The sequence below is a fragment of the Echiichthys vipera genome, assembly GCF_963691815.1.
Source record: "Echiichthys vipera genome assembly, chromosome: 10".
NCBI classification, from domain to species: Eukaryota; Metazoa; Chordata; class Actinopteri; order Perciformes; family Trachinidae; genus Echiichthys; species Echiichthys vipera.
Window position 1 is genome coordinate 26,434,940 of NC_139835.1, and position 27,093 is coordinate 26,462,032.

General features: G+C 41.5%; 1 protein-coding gene across 4 annotated transcripts in view; it reads left to right on the forward strand.

Annotated features, from left to right (window-relative positions):
• LOC310952779 (mitogen-activated protein kinase kinase kinase kinase 4-like) overlaps positions 1 to 24,056 on the forward strand; it is a 105,145-nt gene extending 81,089 nt beyond the window's left edge. For 2 of the 4 annotated variants that reach the window (XM_083921484.1, XM_083921486.1), the window contains 17 exons: positions 255 to 410; positions 4,889 to 5,182; positions 6,683 to 6,792; positions 8,246 to 8,406; positions 8,615 to 8,712; positions 9,539 to 9,717; positions 9,829 to 9,946; positions 10,487 to 10,834; positions 11,966 to 12,080; positions 13,236 to 13,403; positions 13,653 to 13,796; positions 16,113 to 16,247; positions 17,731 to 17,831; positions 18,172 to 18,321; positions 18,570 to 18,729; positions 19,629 to 19,768; positions 20,930 to 24,056. In XM_083921484.1, coding sequence (XP_083777610.1) covers positions 255 to 410; positions 4,889 to 5,182; positions 6,683 to 6,792; positions 8,246 to 8,406; positions 8,615 to 8,712; positions 9,539 to 9,717; positions 9,829 to 9,946; positions 10,487 to 10,834; positions 11,966 to 12,080; positions 13,236 to 13,403; positions 13,653 to 13,796; positions 16,113 to 16,247; positions 17,731 to 17,831; positions 18,172 to 18,321; positions 18,570 to 18,729; positions 19,629 to 19,768; positions 20,930 to 21,013 — 2,661 coding nt within the window. In that variant the 3' untranslated portion in view covers positions 21,014 to 24,056. The remainder of the gene's footprint in view (positions 1 to 254; positions 411 to 4,888; positions 5,183 to 6,682; positions 6,793 to 8,245; positions 8,407 to 8,614; positions 8,713 to 9,538; positions 9,718 to 9,828; positions 9,947 to 10,486; positions 10,835 to 11,965; positions 12,081 to 13,235; positions 13,404 to 13,652; positions 13,797 to 16,112; positions 16,248 to 17,730; positions 17,832 to 18,171; positions 18,322 to 18,569; positions 18,730 to 19,628; positions 19,769 to 20,929) is intronic. The other 2 variants (XM_083921485.1, XM_083921487.1) reach the window with 1 other exon arrangement.
• The last annotated feature ends 3,037 nt before the right edge of the window (positions 24,057 to 27,093 follow it).

A 27,093-nucleotide genomic window follows, 5' to 3' on the forward strand; every position in this document is an offset into this window, starting at 1 on the left:
AACAATAACACCGCTGCCCCAGAGGGAGTGCTTTGTTGTTCCTGCTGGCGTGCCTGTATCAGCAGATGACTTTCTCGCGTGCTTGTACCACTGCTAGTACAAAACGTCTGCTCTGCGGCGGGAAACTAACAAACCGTAGCACCTAATGGCTTCTGTCCACTTAACTCTCCTCTTTATGTGCTCACACACACTGACCTGAACTCTTAAACCACCTTTAATGCTGCTGACCTTTTGTGTGTGTCTGTCTTCCTTAGGCTGATGAGCGATACCGGAAGAACATCCAGGGTTCCCCTCAGGCAGCTCAGACCAAACCACCGCAGCCTCCGGTGCCACCGCGCGTGGAATCTTCCTACCCCAATGGGAACCCGGCATCTGAGGCGCCCGCCATGCACCGGCCCGTGGAACCGCAGGTAACCATGACGTCTTCAAGCCCCTCCCATGTCCTCTTGAATTATTTCCTTTCCTTTCCTTTCACAGCTCTTGTACACAGGCAACATTCTGACTTGTTACATTCTGCTGGTGCTTTTTCTCCTGCAGGGTTTGTAGCTTAACGAGCAGATAGAGCCACTAAGGCTGGATCCAGATCTGTTTGTTTAATCACGACCACAACAGAGAGGTCGTTAGACTCAGTGGGAGACATGACTCAAAAGCTCCTCAAACCTAAAAGTAAACATGCATGGAGTCACATGACTGTCATATGATGCCTGCCTTCCTGTTCATACTTTGAGCCACCAAACAGCAGCCTCGTCGTTTTCTTAACCTTCCTTTCCATACGATTTGAACTACAACGATCCTTGTTGTGTTTTTATTTCAAACTTAAGACTTCCTGTTGCGGCTTCAAATTAAAAGCTTTCCACCGGCAGGTTGTATTGTGAAGAAGCTACAGGAAGTATCGGCGTTATTGCTCATATAGTTAGCAGTCGTGGAACATTTTATATGATTATTATGATAACCATTATAAAACAATATGGTGTGATATATTTGGCACTTTGATGTTGTTTGATGACTCAGCACCTGATTGGAGAAGCAACTGCAGTTTTCTTGACTCGAAGATCTTGAAACTCATCTTTTCTTTTTGGTTGTAAACCTGCCATTCTTCCTATTACAATGGGCAAAATTCGATCTAGTCAGAGGGGGCTGTCGGCCTTAAACTGTGTGTGAGGTGTACACCTAGTGTGGAGGCTCATTTCCTCGCCAGGACTGGCCTTGCCAACTGCTACGGATTTATGGTGCTGTCATTCGCTGCATGGCGCCAAGTGAATTGCAAACATTGTATCTCCAATTGCCAGTTTAAGGGGAATCAGCTTTGTTTGTAGCTTCACCTGCCTCCCATGTCCATTGACTCTGGATGCTTTAATATTTTTTTTCTTCCTTATCATATTTGTCATTAAGGTTCTCTCTTTCAGGTGATTTCAAAATACTTGAGTCTGTGCTTTTACTCTTTGGTATGAGACGTGTTTGATATTCCTGCAGCTTTTCTGGGATTTCCTCCTTTCTGGATTGTGTCTTTAGCTCAACTCTTTCAGGTTGTGTCCTCTGGATAACGGACCCAACCATCTTCTCTGGACTCTTCCTCTTCAGGGTTGTCATCAATTCTGTTTCAATTTGCCCATTCTAATGTAACTGCATCCAATCTCCAAGTTGATGATTTTTTTCCCCCCATCTATAAGAAATCTCTCTTCTTACTCAACTTTTTATAGAATGAAAATGAAATGATCACAACCCTGATTACATACTGTTATTCTATGGTTAACTCTTTGATTGACAGGTTGCCCTCCCTCTTGTCACAGCAAACAAGAGCACTTTGACTAAATGTGTAATTATTTCAAAGTCACTTTTTCCCCCCAAAGTTTGTACAGTATACGTGTGTAAACATGAGACTGTTTGTTTGGTGGTATGTTGGGGAGGTTTGTACGTCGCCGCCGCGCGTACTGTACCTCCTCATTGTGTGCTGGTGATTAAAAACATCCATAATTCATGAGCGCTCGGATTTGCGGCAGGGTGACTCAGACAAGTATTAGTCATCTTCCCAGTGAAGGGCTCAACCCACTAAGCATGAAAAATCACAGTTGATTGAAGTCAATCTGTTTTGAATATGTCACACAGATTAAATTATACAGAACCGATGCTGTAACTTTGTAAAATGGGGGGCAATGATGTAATTCGCTGGTGCGTTATTAAGCATGTGCCATAGTGTTGAAAGTGGATTAATCAGTTTTCTCTCATTAGCTGCGAGTCATCACGCTCAGTCGTGGCGTTGTGCTTTAACAGTGTTACACACACGTACTTCACTGTGTACCGAGTCAAACTCTGACGGGTTCATGTTAAAGTCTTCTGATCAGAGCTAATTAGATACAATTGAGAACTGCAGACTGAAGTACTTTAATTTCCAAATGGCAAAAAATTGCAGTCTTTGGAGTATTCCATGTTCAAGCTGGATGTGGTTGAGGTCCCGTTACGTTAACAGCTAAAGCTACCTGGTTAAGCTCTGGGGAAGGTATGGATAACGTGAAAGGAACCACGACGGGACGTGGACCGCAGCGTCCAGTGTCAAATTCCCACGCTTACTTTCTTGCCCCAACCATGAATGTGTGCATGCTGTATGACCTGTATGTGGTTTCTGCCTACATGTATGTTGTCATGCCAGCCTGTGTTCATGCCCTGTTGATACAATCCATCTTCATGCTTGGCATTAATGGTGAGGCTGAGTTCCTCCTGAGGCAGAACATTTGGAGAGACTTAAGTTGTCTCGTCTCGCTCAGTGTTGACACAAATAAAACTTGTTGAGAGACTCAATTTAAAGCAGGAATAACAGTTTACCGAGGCATCTACTTTTAATTAAAATGAAATATTTTGCCTAATTGAGTAAAACATGTTCAAGATTTTTGCAGACTGTCTGGGAAATGTCTTAATTCACTTTATCTGAGATTCAAGGCCTTAAATCGTCTTGTTTCATGAAGTGTTTTTGATGAAATTCAAAGTATGTCAACAGTTTAAATGCGTTTGCAGAGATTAACTTCTGATTGAAAAATTATTTTGAAGTCTTAAATGTAAGTGTGAAGGTTCCTTGTTATTTAGGATTTATAGTCTTTATTCTTACCGCTACCATATTGCAATCAATTCATCTGCACATCCAACAAATTGAATTGAAACATGATTTACAGTACAACCAAACCAGATGTTTCCCTAAAGGTAATTAAAGATTATCATAAATTGGAAATGTTTAAAATGAGTCAACAGTAAGAGTCTGACCCATGTGTGTCTCTGGATCCACTCAGCTTCATCTCTCCATTCACTGCCTGTGCTTTTTCTTTTGTTGTTATTTTTGTTTGTCTCAGAAATCAAAAGTACATTATACCTGTTGTTGCTCAGGCTGTCAAATAATAAAATATGGCAATCGTAGCCCCCTTTACTTCCCTCCTGGCATCCTTTCTGTTCCTCAGAAAGCTGCAGCCTCAGTGACAGCAGGCGAACATGTATGTACTTTGATTTTGAGAGTTCCCTCTGCATTCTTAAAAACTCAGGTTTTTTAGGGGCCCTGATACAATTTGGAGCCATACTTTGACAATGAGCCCAAAAGGGCAAAGGTTTTTCCAGTAAGCCCCACCTCTGTAGTTTGAGTCAAAAGTTAAATCAGCTGCTCAGGTGTTGAGCTGATCCAGAGCTCAACATCTAAAGCCAGTGGTTCTTAACCTTGGGTTTGTCATTAAGCAATTTCTGACGAACCCTTTCAGACATGGACCTTGTTCTGCAAATGTGATGGCAATTTTATGTGCCTGCCTCATTTCTGAGTTACATAAAAGTACAGCAGCCTTACTAAACGGTGACATCGCCATCCTCCATTACCTTCGACACAGAACAGGTCTAATATGAGTCCCATCAGATAACTGTAAAGGCTGCAGCAGTACAAACTTAAATACACAGAAAGAGATTAATTGCACATCATGTTCTTTCTTCTTAAGAGCTCTGTAATAAATCTATTACTTAGCTATAATCTCTAAATGTTCACCCATGCTAACTGCAGGGCTGTTATTTATGAATATCCAGCAAAACACTAAATACAGCATGTCAGGAATTAGCCCCAACGTAATGTCTTGTCATTCTACGCTAATGCAGCGTTGGAAGTTATAAAAAAGAGAATTCACTCTCTGAATAACAACATTTATTTGTGGATTCTCTAGTAAGAGTGGGGGTAAGCTACAGTGTCATTATTTTTGGCAGCCTGTGAGAAGACTTCAGAATTCTTCCTTGATATCATTACTTCTTATCTTTTACACACTGGCTGCCAAATATTATCCCAAAAAGCAATTTCAGTCAAAAGCAACTGGACTTGGTTATTTGTCTAGGAAGACGTTTCACCTCTCATCCAAGAGGCTTCATCAGTTCATGTACACATCTGACCAGGCTGGGACTGGATCCACTCTTGGATGAGAGGTGAAACGTCTTCCTAGACAAATAACCAAGTCCAGTTGCTTTTGACTGAAATTGCTTTGGGGATAACGACGACCTGGACAAAGGTGAAAATTCACATTCAAAGGCTTACTGCCAAATATTGCACACAGGCATTGTGGCCGTTTCTGTAACAGTGGTGTTACGTTTAAATGAAGCCACAGCGAAGAGCTATTTTTGAATGTCAAAAAGGCTTCATATTAACTGATGGATGAAGCAAATAATGCTACATGTTCCATGTCTGAAACGGGATAATGTCAAAACTGCATGTCAGTGTTCCTGAAGCGTTTACAGAGGGGCTCCTCAAGGAACAGTTTTAGGCTCCCGTATGGCTCCAATTTGACAAACCCCTAAAGAGACCCAGAAGCCTCCTTGTCCTTAGAATGCACTGCATGCAGATTGACCCATCCTCCCCCAATCTGTTTTTGTCATCTGTAAGGTCCGTTCTCATCTGGCTGCTTTAAAGAGTAGCGGCAGCGTGGCCTCATCAAACTCCTCCGCTGCTACCGCCCCGCCTGCTGTGTTGCGGTCGCACTCCTTCAGCGAGCAGCTCGCCCCTAGCTTTGAAAATCTCCACCTTCGCAACAGCCAGGAACCCCAACAACACCCTCACCATCCATCTCCATCATCATCTTCCTCATCATCAACGCCTGCACGCACTGACCCACAACCCCAACCCCAGCATAGGCCCTCGCCCCATGAACCTGCCCCTTCAGAGGATGTCCCTCCCAGGGTAAGGACAGGAAGAAAAGACCCCCAGGTGTAGTCTGGTAGCCAACCTGATTCCCAAGAAATCAAACTGATCATTCTGAACTGTTCAAGTCATTACTTTAATAGCTTTTCACCCTTTGCCTAATTCTTTATGTTATCAATAATTCATGTATTAGGTTTGCCTTTCTTGTAGTGCAGAAAAAAAAAGCTTGTAGGGGAATTATAGATGATTTAATTAAATCAACATCACTGAATTAACATAAAAGTTGCACGACAAAATCACATTTTTATGAATCTCTTGGCCCTCGGAATAAGACGAAAAGAGAGGTAGCTTTCTGTTAATATGAACCACAATTTCCTCTTTATAACTCAGCCCTAGGTACTGTGATGATGCTGAACACTAGGGCAAGTTGAGACAATCTCTCTCTCTCTCACGTTGCTACACCAGACTAATTTAGTCTTCAACTGTACGGCCAGAAAAAGGAGATAAGAATAACTACAGAAGGAGAGAAAAATAAGCAAATGAGGAGAGAGTTCTGCATTTAGAAAGCAGCATTTCCCACCTGAATGTATAGCGTCTTAGATGCCTTGGCTAAGTATAGGAAAAGACAGGAAAGCTATGTGGTAAAACCCACAAATGTGGGTAGACAGTAGAGTAAGAAGAAGGATCTAAATTCAGTCCATAGAGCTAAAGTTAGTTGCCCACCAGAAAAAGAAACCCTCAGTTATGAGCAGAAAGGCTGCCAAGCCTAACCACCACCCAGTCAGGACTTACTGTAACACAGAGTACATTGAGTTTCACTGTAACACACACGTCTCCACAAGCATCAGGTAAACAACTAATTTCAGTCTTGAAATTCAGGAGAAGCATGTTACTAAAGGAAGGATCGACCTTTCATTAACATCAGTCCATATCATTTGCACTTTTCCAAACTTAAGCTTCTCGACAAAGCAAGATAATGGCTGTTTCTATTCTAAGTCCCATTGGCTGCTGTGACTGGAAGTCTTGTTCTGCATCGCTGTGTTGTGTTGAGCTTTGGATGCTACCAAACGTTCTGTATTGGCTTTACTGAATTTACATGTGACTCCAAAAGGGGAAAAAGGAATGACTTGCGGATGTCATAGTTGTTTTACAGTGGTGCTCTGAAGGTGTGGTAGGCGGAGATGAGCGGTTTAGTTTCTGGAGGACGACTTGTGTCCAGAACATCTGTTTTGTGTTGCACGGGTAGAATTAAATACTGCATTCTCTTGGTCTGCAGTTTCACTCTGCAAGCAGGTATTTACTGTACGTTTTGATGAGACACAGTCTTTTAGGTGAAAGTGCAGCCATATTTACCATCCACAGCTCATAAGTAACAGGGATTGAATAAATAAACACAGATAGTTTCTGTGTTTTTGTGATGATTCCATCGCTAAATGTCGCAGTATGTTCTGTGTATTTCATGTATTCGCTGCAATTTCGAGCACTTTCATCCACACCGTGTGTTTACGTGTGAGCCGATCACTGTCTTTATCACAAAAGGTTCCTGTAAGGACTACATCAAGGTCCCCAGTGTTGCCGAGGCGAGACTCGCCTCATCACCACGGCAATGCCTCGCAAGGCGGCCACGCTGTGCACCGCCCTGCTGCCAGGTAAATTGACAAAATAAACCCCTCTGATTTGTATGATTTTACTTTGAAAATTTGACCGGAGACTGTATTGTGTAACACACCTGGTGTATATATTAAAATAATGGATATCTGTTAGATAATCAAAAAAGTATATAATTTATAAATAACTATTTAATAAAAGTCTGCATGGTTTAGCGTGAGTCATCTTGATAATATAAAAAGTGTAGGAGATACAAAACAGTCCGTCTTACAATATCTGCATCAAATTACAGATTCAAAAAAAGAGTTTGAGCAGAACTGGGCTCAGAATATTGCCTTGTGGGACTCCGCTGGTTTCATCTTTAGAAGAGAAATATGTTACTGTGTGTTTACAGAGAACATTAAATGGTAGCTGAATCAGTTTAGTGCTCTCACACTAATGTGATCTCAAAAAAGTAAAGCTCTACAATGTCAGTTTAAAATAATGTGGAACCAGGCTGCTTCTTTTAACGATGTAGTTAAAAAGGCATGAAAAAGAATGATTTTCTCACCCACTGAAAAACAAACGCTTGCCTCGTCTGGAGATCGATCTAACACACACACACAGACACACACACGCACACGCACGCACGCACACACACACACACACACACACGATTGTGTCTGTACAATCAGCGCACTCTGTTGCAGCCTGTGCTGTCTGCCTGTGCTGCTAAAGTATTGGTTTATGGAGTAGTGTGGGAGGGTTTATGTAATAGTGCTAGCTGTCTAACCTTGTGATACCTTTTTTCTTGTGTGTGAATGTGTGTGTTTGCACGCACATACAGTTTTCTATTTCCAAGACTACTAGAGAGAGATTCTCTGTGTCGGCTCTCTCCCTTCCTCTTCACCCTGCAGGGCTTCATTTCTATTTTATCTCAAGAACAACTTATACTCTGTTCTTACTAGGTATTTGAATTAATAAGACTTTATTGATATCAGTGCAATTATCGATTTTGCTTGTAGGTCCGATTCTTTTATTAATTCCTGATTAATTTCCTGCATCCCTCTTTTTTGCCCGGAGGCAAATGATTCTGGTTGCGATTCCAATTTGTTACCAGTTCTCAACTTGAACCGGATCTCGATTCCCATCCCTAGTTCTTATTCTTATTTTGCTTATTTACATTCCTCATAATGGACTTTATATATAATCTAATGGCCATTATTAAGCTTTTTTTTTAATTTTAAACACAATATTCTGTTATTTTGATAATAGTAAAATGAATCAACTGTTGTACTTGCTTTTGGTTCACATTATGAGCCACTAGAGGTAAATTTGAATTTAATATCAAATGTCAACGTTAGTTATTGACATGAATCTGAAAATATCAGTTTCTGTCAGAATACAGAACCCAACCCAGTGTAGTAAAATCAAATCACAGTATGTCTGTAACCCTACCAAGTCTGCAATGACTTCTTCTGACTTTCTTGACTCCGTTGTTTGTTGGCTCTACAGTGCAGCAGAGCCTCGGCTGCTGTGGGAACGAGTGGAGAAACTGGTCCCCAGACCAACCAGTAACAGCGGCAGCGGAGGCTCCAGTTCCTCCAGCAGCTCCAGTAACTCAAGCTCTCAGCCCGGATCTCACTGCGGCTCTGGAGAAAGATTCAGGGCCCGCTGTGAGTCCACACACACTTTAACAAATCAGCACTTCAAAAAAAAACATGCAGGAGGTGGACAATATAACTGCAACAGCCTCTTAAAATACAGTTCATCTAAAAATAAATTCCAGCTACACAAACACTCAGGTGAAACCATGCATACACATTTGGATTAGATCAAAACTTTTTTAGAATAAACTGATCTTTTCACCTCCGCCTTCTTCAGCCTCCTCCAAATCAGAGGGCTCGCCCCTCCAACGGCCAGAGAATGCTGGGAAAAAACCAGAGGAGAGGAGGGACGTGGTCAGGCCAAACAGACCAGCGGTGAGAGTTGATTCAAAGCAGACTAGCCAGTACTGTAGCTCGCTAGCTGGGACAGATCTAGATCTAGATCTAGAACTGTGTGTGTGTGTGTGTGTGTGTGTATCCTCATAATCACACAATGGTATGCCGCTTTGGGTTTGTTTGAAAGCTGGAGTGTGCGTGATGATTTGGCGAAGCATGATGGGAGATCTTCCCTCCTTGTGTGAACGATATTAAACCGGCTCAACTGGACTGTGTCATGTGATCTGCTTACCATCCTATAGAGTTACGTGATAAGACTTTGTGAAAGGGACGTTTCATCTTTTGGATTGAGCTCACTGGCTGAAGGGGTGTCCTGCTCTTATCGCTTGCTTTCTCTCCACTAGTCTTTCTTCCTGGGAGCGGTGGCCATCTTAACCCATGCCTTCTCTAACCTCAGTAAAGAATTTACCACTTATTCTGTGCTGCTATAATTCTTTCATCTTTGCAGCTCTGATAACTGTCTCATTATCTGAATGAATTCACTAACTTACCTACAGTAGTCGAAGGGCATCAGCTGTGTGACACGTCATCTCCTTCCTTGCTTCTATTGGCTTTGCTGCTCTCACGTTGGCTTCTCATTGGCTGGCGTACCCCTTTAACCACTCTTCCTCTCCTCCAGCTTTCTGTTTCCTTCTTTACTTTTCTCAAAGGAAGATTAACTGAAAACCGTATGACACATCAGCTAACGACCCGTACATAAAATGCCCAGATGAAAACTGGGATTCCAGCAGAGGGAGAAAAATAGAAATCAATGTGATTAAATGACGTTTGATGCAGGTTTTACCTTTTACATCCTGACCTTTAGGACCTGACTGCTCTGGCCAAGGAGCTGCGTGCTGTGGATGACGTTCGCCCCCCAAATAAGGTGACCGATTATTCATCCTCCAGTGAAGATTCGGACACCACTGATGAAGATGACGACGAAGAGGTAGATCAGGAGGCAGGTGAAGAGTCGACCTCTGGCCCAGAGGACTCCAGAGCTGTGTATGTGCACAACTATAACCTCTGATCTCGTACACATTTTGTAGCGACACCGTCACATAATTATTTTTCAAATTTCAGCTGTTGAATAGTTCTTCTTCTTCTCTCCTGCAGTTCTTCTAGGCTGAGTAATGGAGAGACAGAGTCGGTGAAAACCATGATCGTTCACGATGAAGGCGAGAGCGATGCAGGCTCAACGCCTTGCAAAGATAGCACGCTGATCGTCAGACAGGTACTGGCTGAAAAACAAAACAGAAAAACAAACAACGCACCAGTGATTTACCACATACTTTCAGTTGTTCTGTTGTGTATTTCGTTCATTCATACCCCGAATGTTTTTCCATTTTGTTTGTATGTTGTGTTAATCATGTTCTTTTCTTATATACTTTATGGCCGGTGGAGAGCAGCTCAGTGATGCTAAGTGTAGAAGCTTAGCACAGATTGGGTATAAAACCTAGTTTAATTATGCATACACAAAGACCAGTAGCTAAATCAATAATGGGTATGTATTAAACATTTATTCAGGTATTCATTTATTAAAGCCTTGAAGTTATTTCATACATACAGTCGTCACATGCATTTAATAGCAACAAACATTACAAAATGACTGTTATGTCATCACATAATTGACTACTACTAACAAGAGTTTTCCTTCCGCCTGTAGAGTAGCCACTTTAGTTTGCCCTTTGCTCTAGCTAACACCTTCCCTTCCCCTGAACTCATCAGGAACACATCTAGACCCACAGTCGTCTACCCCTCTTTCTACTTCCAGAGTGCAGGTGACAACAGAAAGCGTCCGAGCCCCGGCCCGGGCCAAGCTCAAACCCCCGGCCTGCTCGCAGGTTTTGCCCCGAGCCCCGGCTCTGTGTCGAGCCCGGGCCTCGGCCACCACACCCCCAGCCCCCATCATCACCATCACCACCACCACCATCACCCCACACTGCACTCGGACAGGAACGGCTTTGCCGGCCGCATCCACCACCTCCCAGACCTGATCCAGCAGAGCCATCATTCCTCCCCCTCCTCCTCTGCATCCAACTCCCCTTCCTCCTCCAGCCTTGCCAGCCCCTCCACCATGTCCCCCCAGAGTCCACTGGACAAGCTCAGCATCCTCATAGAGGTATGTCCCCACCAGCCCCAACAGGGACACCTGAATGAGATTGCCAATTCTTGTGTAATCTTTGAACAGGAGGAGCAAAGAGAGGCTTGATTTGGGAACACAGTGGAGACCAGTTTAGCTAAATTCCCAAAGAGTTCACAGCTTCCCAAACAGCCAAAATACAAAAAGAAGTAGAGTCCAGTAGATTAATATTTTTCTTTAAAAACAAGTGAAATTCTGCTCTGTTGTTTCCTAACCTTGACCAACCGTGATGATAATGACAGCTCCTGCGTATTTTTTTACGCTCTGGGTAGAGTGCCTTCTGCTAGTCACACCTGGCACTTGTGACCCTTCTCTAGCGCTTCATAGTCCCCCTCACTATTTCTTTTTTTCCCTCTCTCTCTATTGACAATCTGTCTGCAGAGAGATGCTATTGGTAGAGGGCTGCATTTTAGGGATCATTTGAAGGTACGACCAGAAGACAAAAGGTTTTTTTCATGTTTTTTGCCCTGTGAACATATGTTGAGTTTATTGTACTTTGCTTTGAAATCCAAAACCTTATATTTTTTTTACGGAGAAGGACTTCCAGCTGTAGTCCCATCGCTCCTCTCTGAGTTTTATATTTATGATCACAACAGAAACGTCAGCTGTGGCTTGCTTAAGAGTCCTCTGAGGACGGTTGTGGTTTCACAAATATCCACCCCAAAACTAAATCTCATTTTATTTCATGATGTTGCCTATTTTCAGCAAACGAGTCATATTCTCACATTCCCCTGACAATAGGTCATAGCGAACAGGGCAGTTAGGAGCAGAACGGCAAGTATGTTTCCCATGGAACTACTTTTTTAGTTTTTTTTTTACTGCATTTTTGTTTCCCCTTTTGTCTTTTTGCCAATTGCACTCCATATGTGTTACCCTCCACCATAGTTTTTGCCTGTTTCCTCAGTATTTATATTTTTTTCCCTCAAACTGAATGCCCATTGTATTTGCATGCAACACGTACAGGATTACCTCAGTTTGTCTGCCTGTTTGGCTGCATTGTCTCATCAATTGTTTCCATTTGACCTTTAATGCTGTAAATATGTTTCTGATCTTTTAACTTCAGAGTTGTTATATTCTGTCACCACTAAATCTTATTTTATCTCACTGCAGAGCCAGTCTAGTAACAACATGCAGAAACACAAGTCTTCTTCCTCCTTTACTCCGTTCATCGACCCACGCCTCCTCCAAGTTTCTCCATCCACCGGCAGCGCCCTTAACAACGTCGGTAAGTCCTGTCCCCCCACTGTACTTTTTTTTGGTAACTTCTAATCCCAGGTCTCAAATAGGCCAGTCCATCAAAAGATTCAGAAACTACGAAAGACTCTTGGGTGTAACGAGCGGCTTTCTATTTGCATCTCTGGCTTAGAAACATTTATGTTTTGAAGAATAAGACGTTAAGAAAACTAGGACAGGGTTGAAAAGCAAGAACAGCGTTTAGTAAACGCTGTTCTTGCTCATCAGGCAATGGGCAAATTATGCTTCATGAAGCCTCATGAACCATTAGTTGTATTCTAGATGGAGCTATCAATCACCAGTGTTCATGGTTGCAAACCCCTCCCCAGTAATTTGAAGCCTGAAGCCACACTTTTGAGCTGTGGCCATTGAACCAAACTCAAAAATGTGTTTCTCTGGAAAGAGCAGGTCAGACTCAGATCCTGAGTGTGGACACTCAGCCTCGCAGAGGTCGCCGAGCTTGTTAGCTGCCACAGTTTGTAAACAAAGCTCTTGTTATCAAGGCAGTCCTTCTGTTCCCATCCTCCCTCAGAGGGTTGGCTATCAAGGCCAGAAATTCTCAGCCTTAAGGACTCTGGAAATGTGGATCCAATACTTTACCTGATGCAGCTGGTGACCAGCCACTGACCTCCGATTGTTCAGTCTGCATTTAATCACTCATTTAATGAGTTTAGATTTTCCTTCAGATATTTTAAGTCCAGATGGCAATTTAAGAGCAGCATGGTCGACTTTCTAACACAGATACCACAAAATGATGTGATGTGATGCCATGGCCGCAGAGGCCTTCTGAGGTTGCTGATTTGTTTCCCAATTTATATAACAAATGAGAAACTTTTCTTCTGCTCTGAACTTAGTGACCTACAGTTCAATCACTGTTTTAAAATAAAGGAAAGGTTGATGGCCATTTGGTTTTTAACTTCATATCACATCAATAGTTCAGTTGCTGAGATCATTCCCTCAGATTATGGTCGAATTAGGCTTAATCAATTTTCTCAGGCTATTCTATGACAATCAATCCTGCACTCATGATCAACAAAAACAAATCCAGCTACCTTTCTAATGCTGACCGTTTGACTGACCCCCATCCTGCCTGGTAAATTCTACATCCTACACCGTCCTACCTAAGCCCTTCCCTTTGACCTTTTAGGGTATGCGAACGACGCCCGGCTGGCAGAGGCACTGAGGGCCGACCCATCTCGGAAGGGCTCCGTGGTCAACGTCAACCCGGTCAACACTCGCCCGCAGAGCGACACGCCAGAGATTCGCAAATACAAGAAGAGGTTCAATTCTGAGATCCTGTGTGCTGCACTCTGGGGTGAGATCTAGATTACATATCATTATCTAAGGGCTGCTGTAGTTTAACATTCCTAATATACGACTTTTTTTTACTACACAATGTTAAAGTAATCTCAATCAAAGCTTGTGTTTTTCTAGACGTAGTTATAAAAGTATTCACCACCTGGGGGCAGCAGAGTCCAAAGACTATCTAACCAGACTGGACACTGTGTTTCCAGCTGTACACTGATGTTGTTGCTGTCTTAACTGTGTGTGTATGTGTGTGTAGGAGTGAACCTGTTAGTCGGAACAGAGAGCGGTCTGATGCTGTTGGATCGCAGCGGCCAGGGGAAGGTTTACCCTCTGATCAACCGGCGGCGCTTTCAACAGATGGACGTCCTGGAGGGACTCAATGTCCTGGTCACTATATCAGGTACACACACGCACACACACACACTAAAACCTGCTTCATCCTACGTATTCTCAGACAAAGTGTGCATGTTCGCATCTGTTGTGGGATAAATATTTTTCACATACACAGCTGAGAGATTTCTCAGATTGAAAGTGCATCCACGTTCCTACTTCTCCTCTTTCTCAATTTCACACCCACACGGAGGCAGTGCAGTCAGTGTAGTCTGTGTGTCACAACATATATTTTGAGCTAAGCGGATGTTGAGTAAAGTTCAGCTGGGTAAGACCACGTGAAGTGTGTGTATGATATGTAATGCTGACACACTTGAGCTTTCCATGATGGAAGTAAATGCCACAGAGCGACGCGTCGATTTCCTTCCATAAAACTCGTTTGAGGTGCCCGCATGTAAAAATACACGTCATGGAAAGTTTCATCACCAAACAGTTTGAGAGGCTGGCAAAAAATGGGTAAGGCGGCATCCTGACACATCTCATCATCTCAAGCCTTCCACATCAAACTGTGTCATCAATCTCTCAAAAGCGCACGATTTCTTTAATAACATTAGTGGAAATGCTGGGCAGAGGGGCGGGTCGCCTCTGTGATAAACAGCTGCACAAAGAGGCCAACACAAAAATGGATAAATAGGCCCTGTCCTTAGAGACCCGCAGCAGCAATAGTTCAGTGTGGATGTGATTTGGGAATGAGGAGCGATTAGAAGACTTCTACACGTTTAAGAGTAAGCAGGAAAACACCAGATTCATAGATAATCAAGCATTTTCCTGATTGGCTTGGATCTAGTTACATCATCATAGACGTATATCTGACGGCTTAATATTACATTTTCAGATGAAACTGTGCTTGGGTTGGACCAGTAATCACCGGTACAAAATAGACGCATGTCCGTCTTTTGTCCCATAACCATATATTGTACATTCAAGTTCCAACTGTGAAGGAAATGTTCTGTATTTAATTATTTTAGAATAAATAACTCACACTTACAGTATGATGTAAGTAATGTATTATTTTTCTTTTTAAAATTCCAAATCAACCATAGATTGAGTTTAACATCAAATTAGATTTGCATAAAGCAGAGTTCCCACTCTTATTTAGAAATCATTTTCTAGTTTTTCTTGAAAATGCAGGACAACATTTGCTCACAAACAGGACCTTTAATTTGCCAGTAGGTCTAGTTTTGACAAATTTGATCTACTTGCTGCTCGGGAAAATATAGACTTGACACAGAAAAGATTGCTGCATGTCCGTATGGCTGCGCAGATTGACACCATTGATTGTTAGCCCAAATGAAAAAGGAGCAATCTGCTTTGCATCTGTCAAACCCGTTTTCACAAAATGGAGTTTCAAGCCACCTACTCACATAGGTTTACGTAGGCTATCTGAGCGAGGGGCTGAAATACTGTCACACATTTTCAGGACATCTTAGATTATTTCCAGGGTACTTAGTCATTTTTTTTTTTTTTAAATCAATGTCCAGGTGTTTCCATAACTGGAAAACCAGTCTCTAAATTCCCAGGTTTTCCAGGATGCATGGGTACCCTGTTAAATGATAGTGCATCACTTAATAAAACAGTTGGGTAGAAACTAGACGGTTGAGTGTGTTTCATAATGAACACGAATGATGTAGATGGTGTTTGCAACCAGCTCAAATAATTCCTTGACTGTAACACTGACTGAAAAGTATTACTTTGTTTGTGAATCTACCAAAGTATAAGTCAACTAGCAATCAAGCCATATCGTTATACATTATATATTAAACACAGCACATCTGCAGTATTTTCCTTATTTGGAACAATGCGAATAGTAAATAGAGAGCATTTAATGTTGTTCTGTCTGGTTCAGTGTGTGTACACATATTGTACACGCAGTGTTCCTTTGCATGTTGTTCTGTTCTGATTTGACACAAAACCACAAACGTCCTGAAATTTTTCAAAACACTGCAGACCTAGAGCGGAGGAGACAAATCTCCTTAAATATTTCATTTATTTCTAGACTGATCTTGGCAGCAGTAAAGATGAAATGCAGTCATTCAGATCTATGTCAAATAATAATTTAAAAAAAAAAGAAAATCATTGGAGGCTTGAATGAAATCTTGGCAAGCACTCAGCAGCCAATGAGGACATTGTAAGAGGCTTTTAGGGTTACTTTGAGTGGTCAAAGTCTGAAGTCAAAACTTCTGTTACACCTGTAGTATAAAGCAAAACTTTCAGAGATGGACGATGACATGAGAGAATATAGCTTTAGGTTTTAATTTTAGATAAAAAACAAACCGCTCAGCCATTGGCGTAGAAAATAAATTTGAGCTCTCTCCATCTACGAAAGGTAAAAAGAACAAGCTCCGTGTGTACTACCTGTCCTGGCTGAGGAACAAGATCCTACACAACGATCCTGAGGTGGAGAAGAAACAAGGCTGGACCACTGTAGGAGAACTGGAGGGCGCCGTCCACTACAAAGTTGGTAGGTCACATTCTTAGCCTGTTTCAAAACAGCAATATTGGGGATTTCGTCACATACATGCAAATGGGAAATTGCATGAAGGCCTGAGATTAAGAGTGTTTTTTATAATATTATATTAGAATATATTCTGTCTGTTTCTGCAGTTATCTATGAAACAAAGCCTTGAGAGGGTTACGTTTATGTTTGTTTAACCGCTGTGTTTGTCATCCTTCAACTTGAAAACAACTGTTACCGGCCAGCCTTCTGTGAATGCATGTTTCCCATCAGAAGTAAACCCAGCCAGATCTGGACTCTAACAGGGGACTCTCTAGTTTACAAACAGTTTAAGATACAAAGTGAGTGTATGCGTGCAAGACACGCAGGCCGTAAATAAATGATGGAAGGAAAGCCCTCGATTAAGTAACAATGCGGTCAGGGCGTCCGAATGGACATGTAACTTCACGGACCTGTCTAAAATCCAGAATGTCCTTGGTGATGGTAGTGCCACTGTGCAAATACTAACACTTCCTGTTGGAAACCCCTCTGCATTGGTCAGAGCTGCCTGTCGAGAAATCCATTTCCTGTAGAGAAGTTTTATTCAGGAGTGTCCATCGATTTCTTGTCAGATCACATTTTTCTTTAAATCGTAGCTGGCAGATTTTGAACAACTCTTGTGTAAAGTACAGGACTTTCCAAAGAAACAGAGAAAATCAGTGATGGAGAAACTCTTTTCGGCAACTGTCTCCCACTGATCTTGTTAATTTAAGTGCTCATGAGAAATAATGAATCAAAACATTATCTACAAGTAAAAACTCTCTAAATATAACGTCCTCTACTGAATTATTCTCAAAAGTCGTCTTGTACAGATGTTTGATCAAGAAGGAGCAACTTGTTGAAAACTCTACATTTTTAAAATTCTAAATTGAAATTAGTTGAATCCTCCTGTCTTTTCCTTTAAATCCTCTCATATTTACAGTGAACTAATCATTCACCTACCGAGAACAAGATATTGCCATGCACAGTGTTTGAGGATAAAAAACAAGACATGAATGAATCAGTTTTTATTTCAATATAAAATATCTTGCAACATATTTTAAAAATACTTCAGGCACAGAACATTGTGTAGTTTGAGCATTTACTGTTTTCTCAATGACTTGCAAGGACTGTCAGTTTTTGCATTTCTGTGTGCACTCAATATTACAGTGGAAAAGAAAATTACCTAATCGTGCCTAGGGTCATGAAATCCAAAGGAATCGGTTTAAATCAATTTCACTGCTTTCAGTAGTAGTCAAACCCGAATAAGGTCATCACATGAGGAAAGTAATCTCTTGACTTTACCAATAAGATAAGGAGTTGATTGTGTGAAATGACTGTTGTTGACACATACAGATACTTTGGTAGTTTACCAACTATCATTTGTGCAGCTGATGCTGGTACCCAACACTGGTGCCAGTTATACTCTTTTGTGCTGTTCTAATATTTTGGTTTGGTTTTTGTTTCCCAGTGAAATATGAGAGGATTAAATTCTTAGTTCTGGCCCTGAAGAACTCAGTGGAGGTCTACGCCTGGGCACCCAAGCCCTACCACAAGTTCATGGCCTTTAAGGTGAGTCAATCAGTTAGCTTAGCTTGCTTAGCTGATGTATGTGTGGATTTGTCCTTTGTCATACATGCATATTATGACATCAGTTTGTTCAGTGAATTGGATTTATCTTAATATTTTTTTCTGCTGCATGTTTACCCAGAATGCACGTCGATGCCAAGGTTTAAAAACAATTAAATTCACAGAGTTGCGTTATATGGGTTGTTTAAACTACAGCTTCATTGAAAACTGTTATCTGTATTGATAACCTCTGCCCTGGTAAATATTCACTGATCTGACGCTCAAGCTGAGTTGACGAGAGGGGAAAAAAACCAAACATGTTTTTGTGAACTGTGTGCTTCAGTCTTTTGGTGACCTGGTCCACAAGCCTCTGCTGGTCGACCTGACCGTGGAGGAGGGTCAGAGGTTAAAGGTCATCTACGGCTCAAGTTCAGGCTTCCACGCTGTGGATGTCGACTCCGGGGCCGTCTACGACATCTACCTGCCCACACACGTAAGAACACGCATGCATTACATCTGACATGCACATTTACCCTCACCTCATATTTGTCTTTTTGACAAGAATTTCTCAACTTTTTACATATTCTCTTATGAACTAAATGCGCTGTGATTTCCATTTTCCAGTTAAAAATCGTAACCTAAGCTATTTGAAAATATGTCTTCTCATCAGCTGTCTTATACATTTTTCCGCTCAAAGAAAGTCATCAACAGATACCATGTGGGTCTTGTGTGTCCCTGCAGATCCAGACTCATATCCAGTCTCACGCCATCATCATCCTGCCCAACACTGACGGCATTGAGCTGCTGGTGTGCTACGAGGACGAGGGTGTATACGTCAACACCTATGGACGTATCACCAAGGACGTGGTGCTGCAGTGGGGAGAGATGCCAACCTCAGTGGGTGAGTGGGCAAAAAACACACCGTACAGTTCATACATGTATTTAGATCAGTGGTTCCCAAATGTTTCTGCCTCACGACTCCCAAACATGAAGTAACCTCTACTTGCAACCCATCTTGCATGTGCAGTACTGTTTCATGAGTTCTCCCTCTTTGTGATTAGTTTTTTTTTGTCGAAGAACTTTCCTTTCTCTTTCCCAATTGGTGTGACCCCCTCAGAATTCTCTTGTGACCTCTTAAGAGGACAAGAGTCACAGGTTTTGAGCCGCTGACCTAGAAAAGCAACACAATAACAAAACAACAATGACAAAAATGAAAGTGAATTTTCCTTATGTAATCATTTCATTATGTGTTTGCATGTGTTACTTCCTCTAATATGTAACTTGTTGGTTAATATATTCCTGATGGATCAAATTCATCATGGCTACACACTGTGGTGTAGTGGTTAGCACTGTCGCCTCACAACAAGAAGGTTCCAGGTTCGCATCCCGGCTTGGACCTTTCTGTGTGGAGTTTGCATGTTCTCCCCGTGTCTGTGTGGGTTTTCTCCGGGCACTCCGGTTTCCTCCCACAATCCAAAGACATGCATGTGTTAGGTTAATCGATGACTCTAAAATAGGTAGGTGTGAATGGTTGTTTGTCTATGTTCGTCTCTATGCGATAGACTGGCGTCCTGTCCAGGATGTACCCCGCCTCAGGCCCAATGTCAGCTGGGATTGGCTCCAGCACCCCGGGATAAGCGGTTGAAGATGAATGAATGAATGATTAATCATTAGACAACAGATGCACACAGCTATTGTATCGCCTACACAAGCCACTTACATTGATCATTTGCCCTGAAGCTCTGGAGGAAACACTTGAAAGGCTTCAGTATATTGGTTAACTTAACATCCTCTTTGCAGCCTACATTCGCTCCAACCAGATAATGGGTTGGGGAGAGAAGGCTATAGAGATCCGCTCCGTGGAGACGGGTCATCTGGACGGCGTCTTCATGCACAAGAGAGCCCAGAGACTCAAGTTCCTCTGTGAAAGAAATGATAAGGTGAGACCTCCATGTAGTCTTTGGTTGTTGTTAGTTTCTGATGCTCGACTTGCTGCAGGGTATTTGAGAGGACGCAGTCATATCCCCTATTCTCGTCCCCGATTTTAAGCTAATGCTGCTGCCTGTTTTAGATCAATATGAAAAGAGTTATATGCAAAAGAAAGGGGCACTTTTAATTTACAATATCGTGAACGGCATAGAAACACACAGATTTCCACCCAAAGCCTCAAACTTGTCGGTTGTAACTATCAGTAAAACTCCCCAAGTTCCTCCAAAGTCACACTCTGCTCGTTCAGCTGTGGAAGTACCTTTAAACTGCTCTAGTTTCTCTTCTCCCTTTACTTAACTTTGCTGGCCTGTTTGTGGACAAATGAGAAGTAAAGAATGAAGGTTCTTCTCTGTGATTCTTTAGCTGGGCTTATATGGGAAATTATGTGAGCTTTTGAGTACTGTAATGTATGGGAATAAGGCTTCTTTCATGACATTTTGAAGGATGCCCCTTAAATCAATCCCTTAGTCAATCAGCTGACTAATGTATTGATTTTTGTAGTCAATTTTGAACAAATGTTACCCCGAATTTACCCAGGTTAAAAATTACCCAGGTGGAGAGCAGAGGTAAGAGGCCCAATACATTGCATGATTGTAGGGACAACCTTATCTGGAGCAACAACCAGAACATCCGTCTTGTAAGCACTCACGCACAAGAAATGTTCTGCCAACCATTCCCTAATAGTATTTAAGGTCAAGGATCCTAAATAACTTAAAAACCTCACTGGGTGTGAATGAAAAACAAAGTTGAATATCGCCTGCATATAAAAAAAGGCAAGTAATATTAAAACTGTTTAGGATCTGTCCTAAAGGCAGCAAGACACAGCAGATACACTGACAAGCAGGGAAGCCTATTTAAAGAAAGTATTTAACTTAAATTCAAATGCTGCTCAGTAAGATACCTCCAGTAAGTCCAATACACACTGTGTGGACTATTCGTTTCAATAATTTAGTGATTTATGAAGGGAAATAATCAAAAGAATGAGAAAATCAGTTGATAATCTATAATAAATGGCCGGTGTTTCAAGTTTTTCTTTTGTTTAAATTCAAACTGCTCAGACTCTGACACTGAGTGTACCTGTATTGAAATCTCCCTCCGTCTCTCCTCTTCAGGTGTTCTTCGCCTCCGTTCGGTCTGGAGGCTCCAGCCAGGTCTACTTCATGACTCTGGGCAGGAGCAACCTGCTCAGCTGGTAGAGGTCCACGCCCTGTCCTCTTCCTCCTCCTTCTCCTCATTGTCCTCCACCCTCGCTAACACTGGATCTCAGAACCCACCGTCGATGTCTTGTCAGCCCTCGGACAACCAAAAGAGAACAAAATCAACAACCAACCAGCCCTTTTGAAGCAGTCGACAACAATGACTTCACCTTTTCCCCTGGAGCTGCGATCTTGCTGCGTCAGAGCTCCGGGGTCGCCTGTGACCAGTCAAGTCACGCAGTCATCGCCCCCCTGAAACACCTGGAGCGATGAAATCAATGATTAATTAATATATGGAAGAAAGTAGAAATACATTTAATGTGAATTTAAGAAAGGGAGCAAACTACTCTTTGTTTCTCCTCTCCGTTTTGATGGTGCTTATCAGATTGCAATTTTATTTTTTTGGGGGGGGGGGCTTTTCTTTGCTCCTGGGCTGGTCAGTAAGCTTGAGGTCTTCTAACAACTAGTACTGCTACCACTATTATTACAACTACTGCAGGTCTGCCTCTTGTAAGACAGTTCCCCCTCTGCCCCGTGTTCCTGCCCTCCGCCCTTACTTATGAGCATTTCTTGGGGCCTGTGGGGTGGGAGTTTGTTGTATTAATGCTACAGTAGTGTGTGTAATGTACTTCTGTTTGGTCCAATTACTGCTGACATGCAGGTCAGAGTTTGAGACCATCAGCCGGGGGTGATCTGTAAAACCCCAGAGCCAGTGGGAATGGTCACAGTGACGAGCAGGCGAAAGGGGCCTAATATTAGAGGTTGTACTGTAAGTCTGATTGATGGGACTCGACAGGTGGGTGTGTGTGTGTCGTCGAAGTATTGTGTTGTTTGGACAGGTGCTTTAAAAAAAGGGGGGTGATAGAGAGAGAGAGAGATGCTGAAGCAGATGGATATCAGAACAGTATTTTTTGAATTATTATTATTATTATTCCTTGAAGATAAGTGTAACTATGTGGAGTAAAACATGTCTTTTACCTTGTTTTTTAAGATTTACGCACATCCACCTACAGTTTGCTTGCTTTTACTCTGAACCCACACAAGTGCAAGGTGTGTTTGTCTACGGACAAAGTGATGTGGGTGTGGTCCAAAAATTTAAAGAAATAAAATGAAAGGTGTCTATGTACAATAAAAAGATAACTGAATCTTCCAGATAGTGTCAGTGGTCATGTTTTTCCCCCCTACTAGTCAAACATGACCACCTCAACTCATCTCGGGTAATGTCTCTCAACTCGAGAAACTTGAACTGCTGTGAATAGTCAGATATAAAAGGAGGAAAAAAGGATGATAATGGAGAGGAAAGTTCTGTATGCGTGTACGGTTGGAGAGAGTTCGGAGTCATCGACAAATGTTCGTGGCAGAGAGGTAAACGCGTGGTCAGCAGGTTTGCTTTAGCAGAGGAGGTTTTTTTTTTTTAGAAGGCAGTTTTCTATCTTCCATTTCAAATCATTTTTCATTTGTATGAATGCAATGCACTAAGTGTCAAGAATGTAGAAAGACTTATTACTGTGTGGTGGTCCAAGGCATGAGATGATGTTTTTGCTTTGTATCTTGTCACAAGTGATCAATCCTAGATGTTCAATTTTCGAGTTAAGACGATTGACAGCCGCAGCAGCGAAAGCCTCTACGTCAGGTGTAGATATTTTCCGGTGGGCGGGTGGACATTCTGTATTCGCAGCTGTGGAAATCTGTGCAGAAGCGAATGCCTAGTGTGCGTCGGAGCCGAGGAGGGTTTTCTTGCAGCCTGTAACTTTTCCAATAAAACGAGGACGTAAACCCCATCAATACAACACTCAGACTCTGGATTTCATTGTTACTGTGGTGAAATGCCACAAAACCAGTAACACGGAGCAGAAGCTTTCCTCGCTCGGTTGTTTCTGGAGAAACTGAAGACGGAAACCCACTTTTTCGGGAAGGAATTGTTTTCTCTGTTTTGTGCCCCCACCACTTTCTGCTCCAGCTGTTATTTAAGTTGTCTGTATATGTGAAAGACTGGGTGGTAAACTGCAGCATCGATCCCCTTTAGGCCATCTGCTGGGCTGGATTTTCCTCCGTTTCCACAGCGACTCTGACAGATTACATACTGTTCACTGAAAGGGGGCGGGGGAGTCCAATTTGTGCTCTCGCTTTGTGTCCAAACATGTCAGGTCACAAACAAGTTTACCTTGGGTGAGTGTTTCCCCTGACAATAACAATTACACACATGAGCAGTGTTTTTGACACGTGAAAAGGTTGCCGTCAGTCACTCGGCCGTTTGGACCCCCCCAATGCTGTCGTCTGAGGTCTGTGTGTGCAGTAGTACCCAGTGTATGTCTCTTATTGCATCAAGGCCTTGACGAGTGGCTGTATTGACTTCATAAAAAAATATTATTACTGATATTCTTAATGGGCTACAAAAGGATGAGAGCTAAGTATATATCTGATGAGAAAACATTGGAAAAAGTGCCAAGAGGGCAGCATTTAAAATGTGTAAACCTGTTGTTATGAAAACCACTACTTGGAAATCCTTTAAAAAAAAGAAAAAAATCACTTGAAGCATTGTGTATTCCTAAGTTTTAGAGCTAGTCGGAAAGCTTAACAATAGTTTCTGTTGTTTCTGTAAGTCTGTACACGTAAATATGCGACTGCGGTGGTTTAATATTATTACGCTCACCTTAGGTGGAGAAAAATGTTTACAGAGGCAATGTTTTGTTACACTAATGTGCATCACGATATTTATGTTTAATGCATATGCGTCTTGGTTCTTTAATCCTTTGTTTGGATACTTTCCTCTTTTTTTTGGTCATCTCTCCCCTACCCCACTAAATAACCTACTTACAAAACAATAAAGAACACATGTGTTGTTCATTTCAGGTATTTACATAGCGCTGCTTCAACGTGGAAACATTGCAGTAACGTTCCCTGCAGGCTTTGGACGTGAGGCGACGTGTTTTTCCTCTGCTGTTTCTGCCATGCTACTCTAACTTATGTCCTCTCTGTGTATGACAGGAAGTCGTGTATTTTCCTGAAGGTTTTTTTCTTTGAATAAACTTCAAAAGTAATTTTAAAAGAAGAGTTTGTTCTCTATTTCTGAAGGCTGTGTAGAGTGCACAAATGCTGTTTGTTCTGCACACACACACACGCGCACACACGCACACATGTTGAAAGGAGACATGTTATGACACATGTTGGCTAACTGAAACACTTCTAACACGTCAGTTTACACATTCGGTGTAATTCAACAGATTTTCTTCATATTTCAATGGAAACAACATTTCAAAGGGTTGGGCGATATAAACAAAGTCTTCTACCCTGATACAGGACATTTTATATCTCAATGACAATATATTTCACAATATAGCATGTTTTCTGGGGATTTAATAAATAAATACTAGTCCACAAGAATAAACATAAAAGATAAAGCCTATTTTTGTATACTAAAGCTTGATTGTGGTGCTACATGATCACAACATTTTCAATTGAAATAATTAGTATGACTACACTATGTTTGCATGCATGCACAGAAATACAGAATGATCAGATTGAGACAACTAAATTGGGGGAATTCCCATAAGCAGAATTCTTGGGTTGTCTAAGTGGTCATGCAAAGTGTGATCTAAACACAAAACCGCAAATATTCCCTCAAAATAGTTTGCATTAGATTATCTGAGAAATCAGGAGTTGGTATGTGCTCGTTATTACCAATTGAGACGTAAACGAAATTGTGTTAATATCTTTTTTTCATTGAAAGACAATAAAGTACCATATTGAATTAACGCTCAGCCCTGTTTTAAAGTTGTTTGTTATTGCCATCATTTCTATGGTTTTTGCATAAACCCACAAACAGCTCAATACTACGGTAATGTTGAATTGGCCGCAAATGTGTTGCAAATTTCGACTTCTTGTTGAGGCCATCCTGTGGTGTTCAAATGTCTGATCTTGCTATGAGTGTGTGTCTGAGCGCGGCTGAATAGAGAAGTGTCATTTTCCGCGGATGTCTTATGTAAGGGGCCATCTATTGGCATATATGGTCAGGATGCTTCTTATACACAAAGTGTGTGTGTTTTAAAATGTGTATTAGACATATTATTGCAGTCATTTCCAATTTGCACTTGACTTGTGATGAAATCAACAAGTATTTGAAGTGTACAAAAGTTCTAGTAAGGGTAAGATTGTGTGGTTAAGGTGCAGTTAGAATACTTTAGTCATGGTTTGAGTAATGCCTTTGGTCAGGTTTTTACTTACTTTAATGTTAAAAACTACTCTGTAGTAGGTTGAGTCCATGCAGTCTGGCATTTGTCATACTTGGTGAATAAACAATGGCATTTATTTTCTGTATCGTCTCCTGTCAGAGCAGACTTCTGTAGGAAATCTCTCCAGTTAACTTTACTGTATCTCATTTTTAAAATAAGAACAATTTAAGATATTAAAACAATGTCACCACTGTAGGAATCCAACTTTTTTGAAGCTTAATTTTTGCTGCTGCATTTTGGCTGTGACCAAGAGGAACTGCTTTTTTCAGAGATGCACAAAATGTTCAGCTAGCCAGTTGATTGATAGCTCTTGAAATACGTGCACATGGGCTAATAGTGTTATGTCCTGATGAGTTGAGTGGCTGGGAGGTGAATACGTCAGCAGATGTACAACATAACAAACCCGTCAAACTGCTTAGTCATCTGTCCAGTGTTGGAGTATCAGGATATCACAGGTAATAAGGTGATCTGGAAAATTCCCAAAACATGCAACATCCCTTGCTTTCTCAATGGCCAGTCATGAAGAGTTGAATGAATGGTGTGTTCTTTGTCCGTCAACTTTTAACCTGCATGTGTCAAAGATACTGGCAGAATACTGCTATTGCATGTGAAAGGCCTGGTTTTTCTTGCCTATTGCTCATTTTTTAGTGTTATCCCCCCTAGAAAAAAGATAAATGAAAACTTTAATTCAAGTTAATGATAAAATTCCCCAAAGGCTCAGACATCATCTGAAAGGCCTGAGGTGTTCGTGTTATCTACTTTGTCTTGAGTAAATGGTTTGATCCAGAACCAGAACATGACGTTTTGTTTTTAACACTAAATTAATATCATTCATTTAAAGGGGAACTGTACACATCAAAGTCTATTTTCTGGTCTCAGGGACTTCTACTGCATATGTAAAAAAAAGACTTGGTGGCCAAGTTGTGAGTCTGACAATGTTATAGGAGCATGCTATACATGTAGTACTCATTTAATTCATGTTAAATATAATTAATCTGTGTTTACTCTATGGGTTGGGTTTATTTGGTAAGGTGAACAGTGCCTAAAGATGGATGTCTGTCTCCATATAAGACAACGGCAAAGCAGGTTCTGCTGAGGCAATAGTGGAAATCGGAGTGCAAGGGTTCAGAAGGGTTCATGCACTGAAATCTGAGCAGAACTAGAGTCAAAACGGTTGCTTGTATTTAGTTCTTTCTCTATATTTTTAAGTAGCAACAACAGTTAGTGCTTAGTAAAAAGGACGCTCATTTTATTGTCTCAAATTATTTATCAGAGTGCAAGAGCATGGATGACAATTCCCTAAAGTATTTACTTCTGCACAAACACACATCGAAACACAGTGTGACATCATTTTACCTAATAAAATATAAATAAAATAATAAGAATTGAATTATTAGTCATGTAGCTGTTGTTTATAAGTGCTTGCTCTGCTTGTGATCGATCACTATGAATCCTAAACAAAGAGAAATATTCTGCTTTGACTCACACTAAATAAATGGTGGGATACATGACTTGCAATGGATCCAAACAAAAACCTCTCCCAGTTACGGAATTGTTGTCATGACAACCATGGCCGCCTAGCTTGCATCACCGTATAGTACTCATGTTATCTGCACAAGTATGTTTATATTGGAAAATGCTCAGTCACGATCAATATGTCGGTCAAATTGAGTAATCCCCGATAATGCACAATGGGGGGACACCGTAGTTTCTACGCAGGGAGATGACAGGACAGTGAGTCACATTACTGTTACACAGCTGTAGAACCATTTGTTTATACGGGGAAGTTTTTCTTAATTAGACACTGCTTCAGTCAATAACATGAAGGATTCGTGCAAGAATGTGACT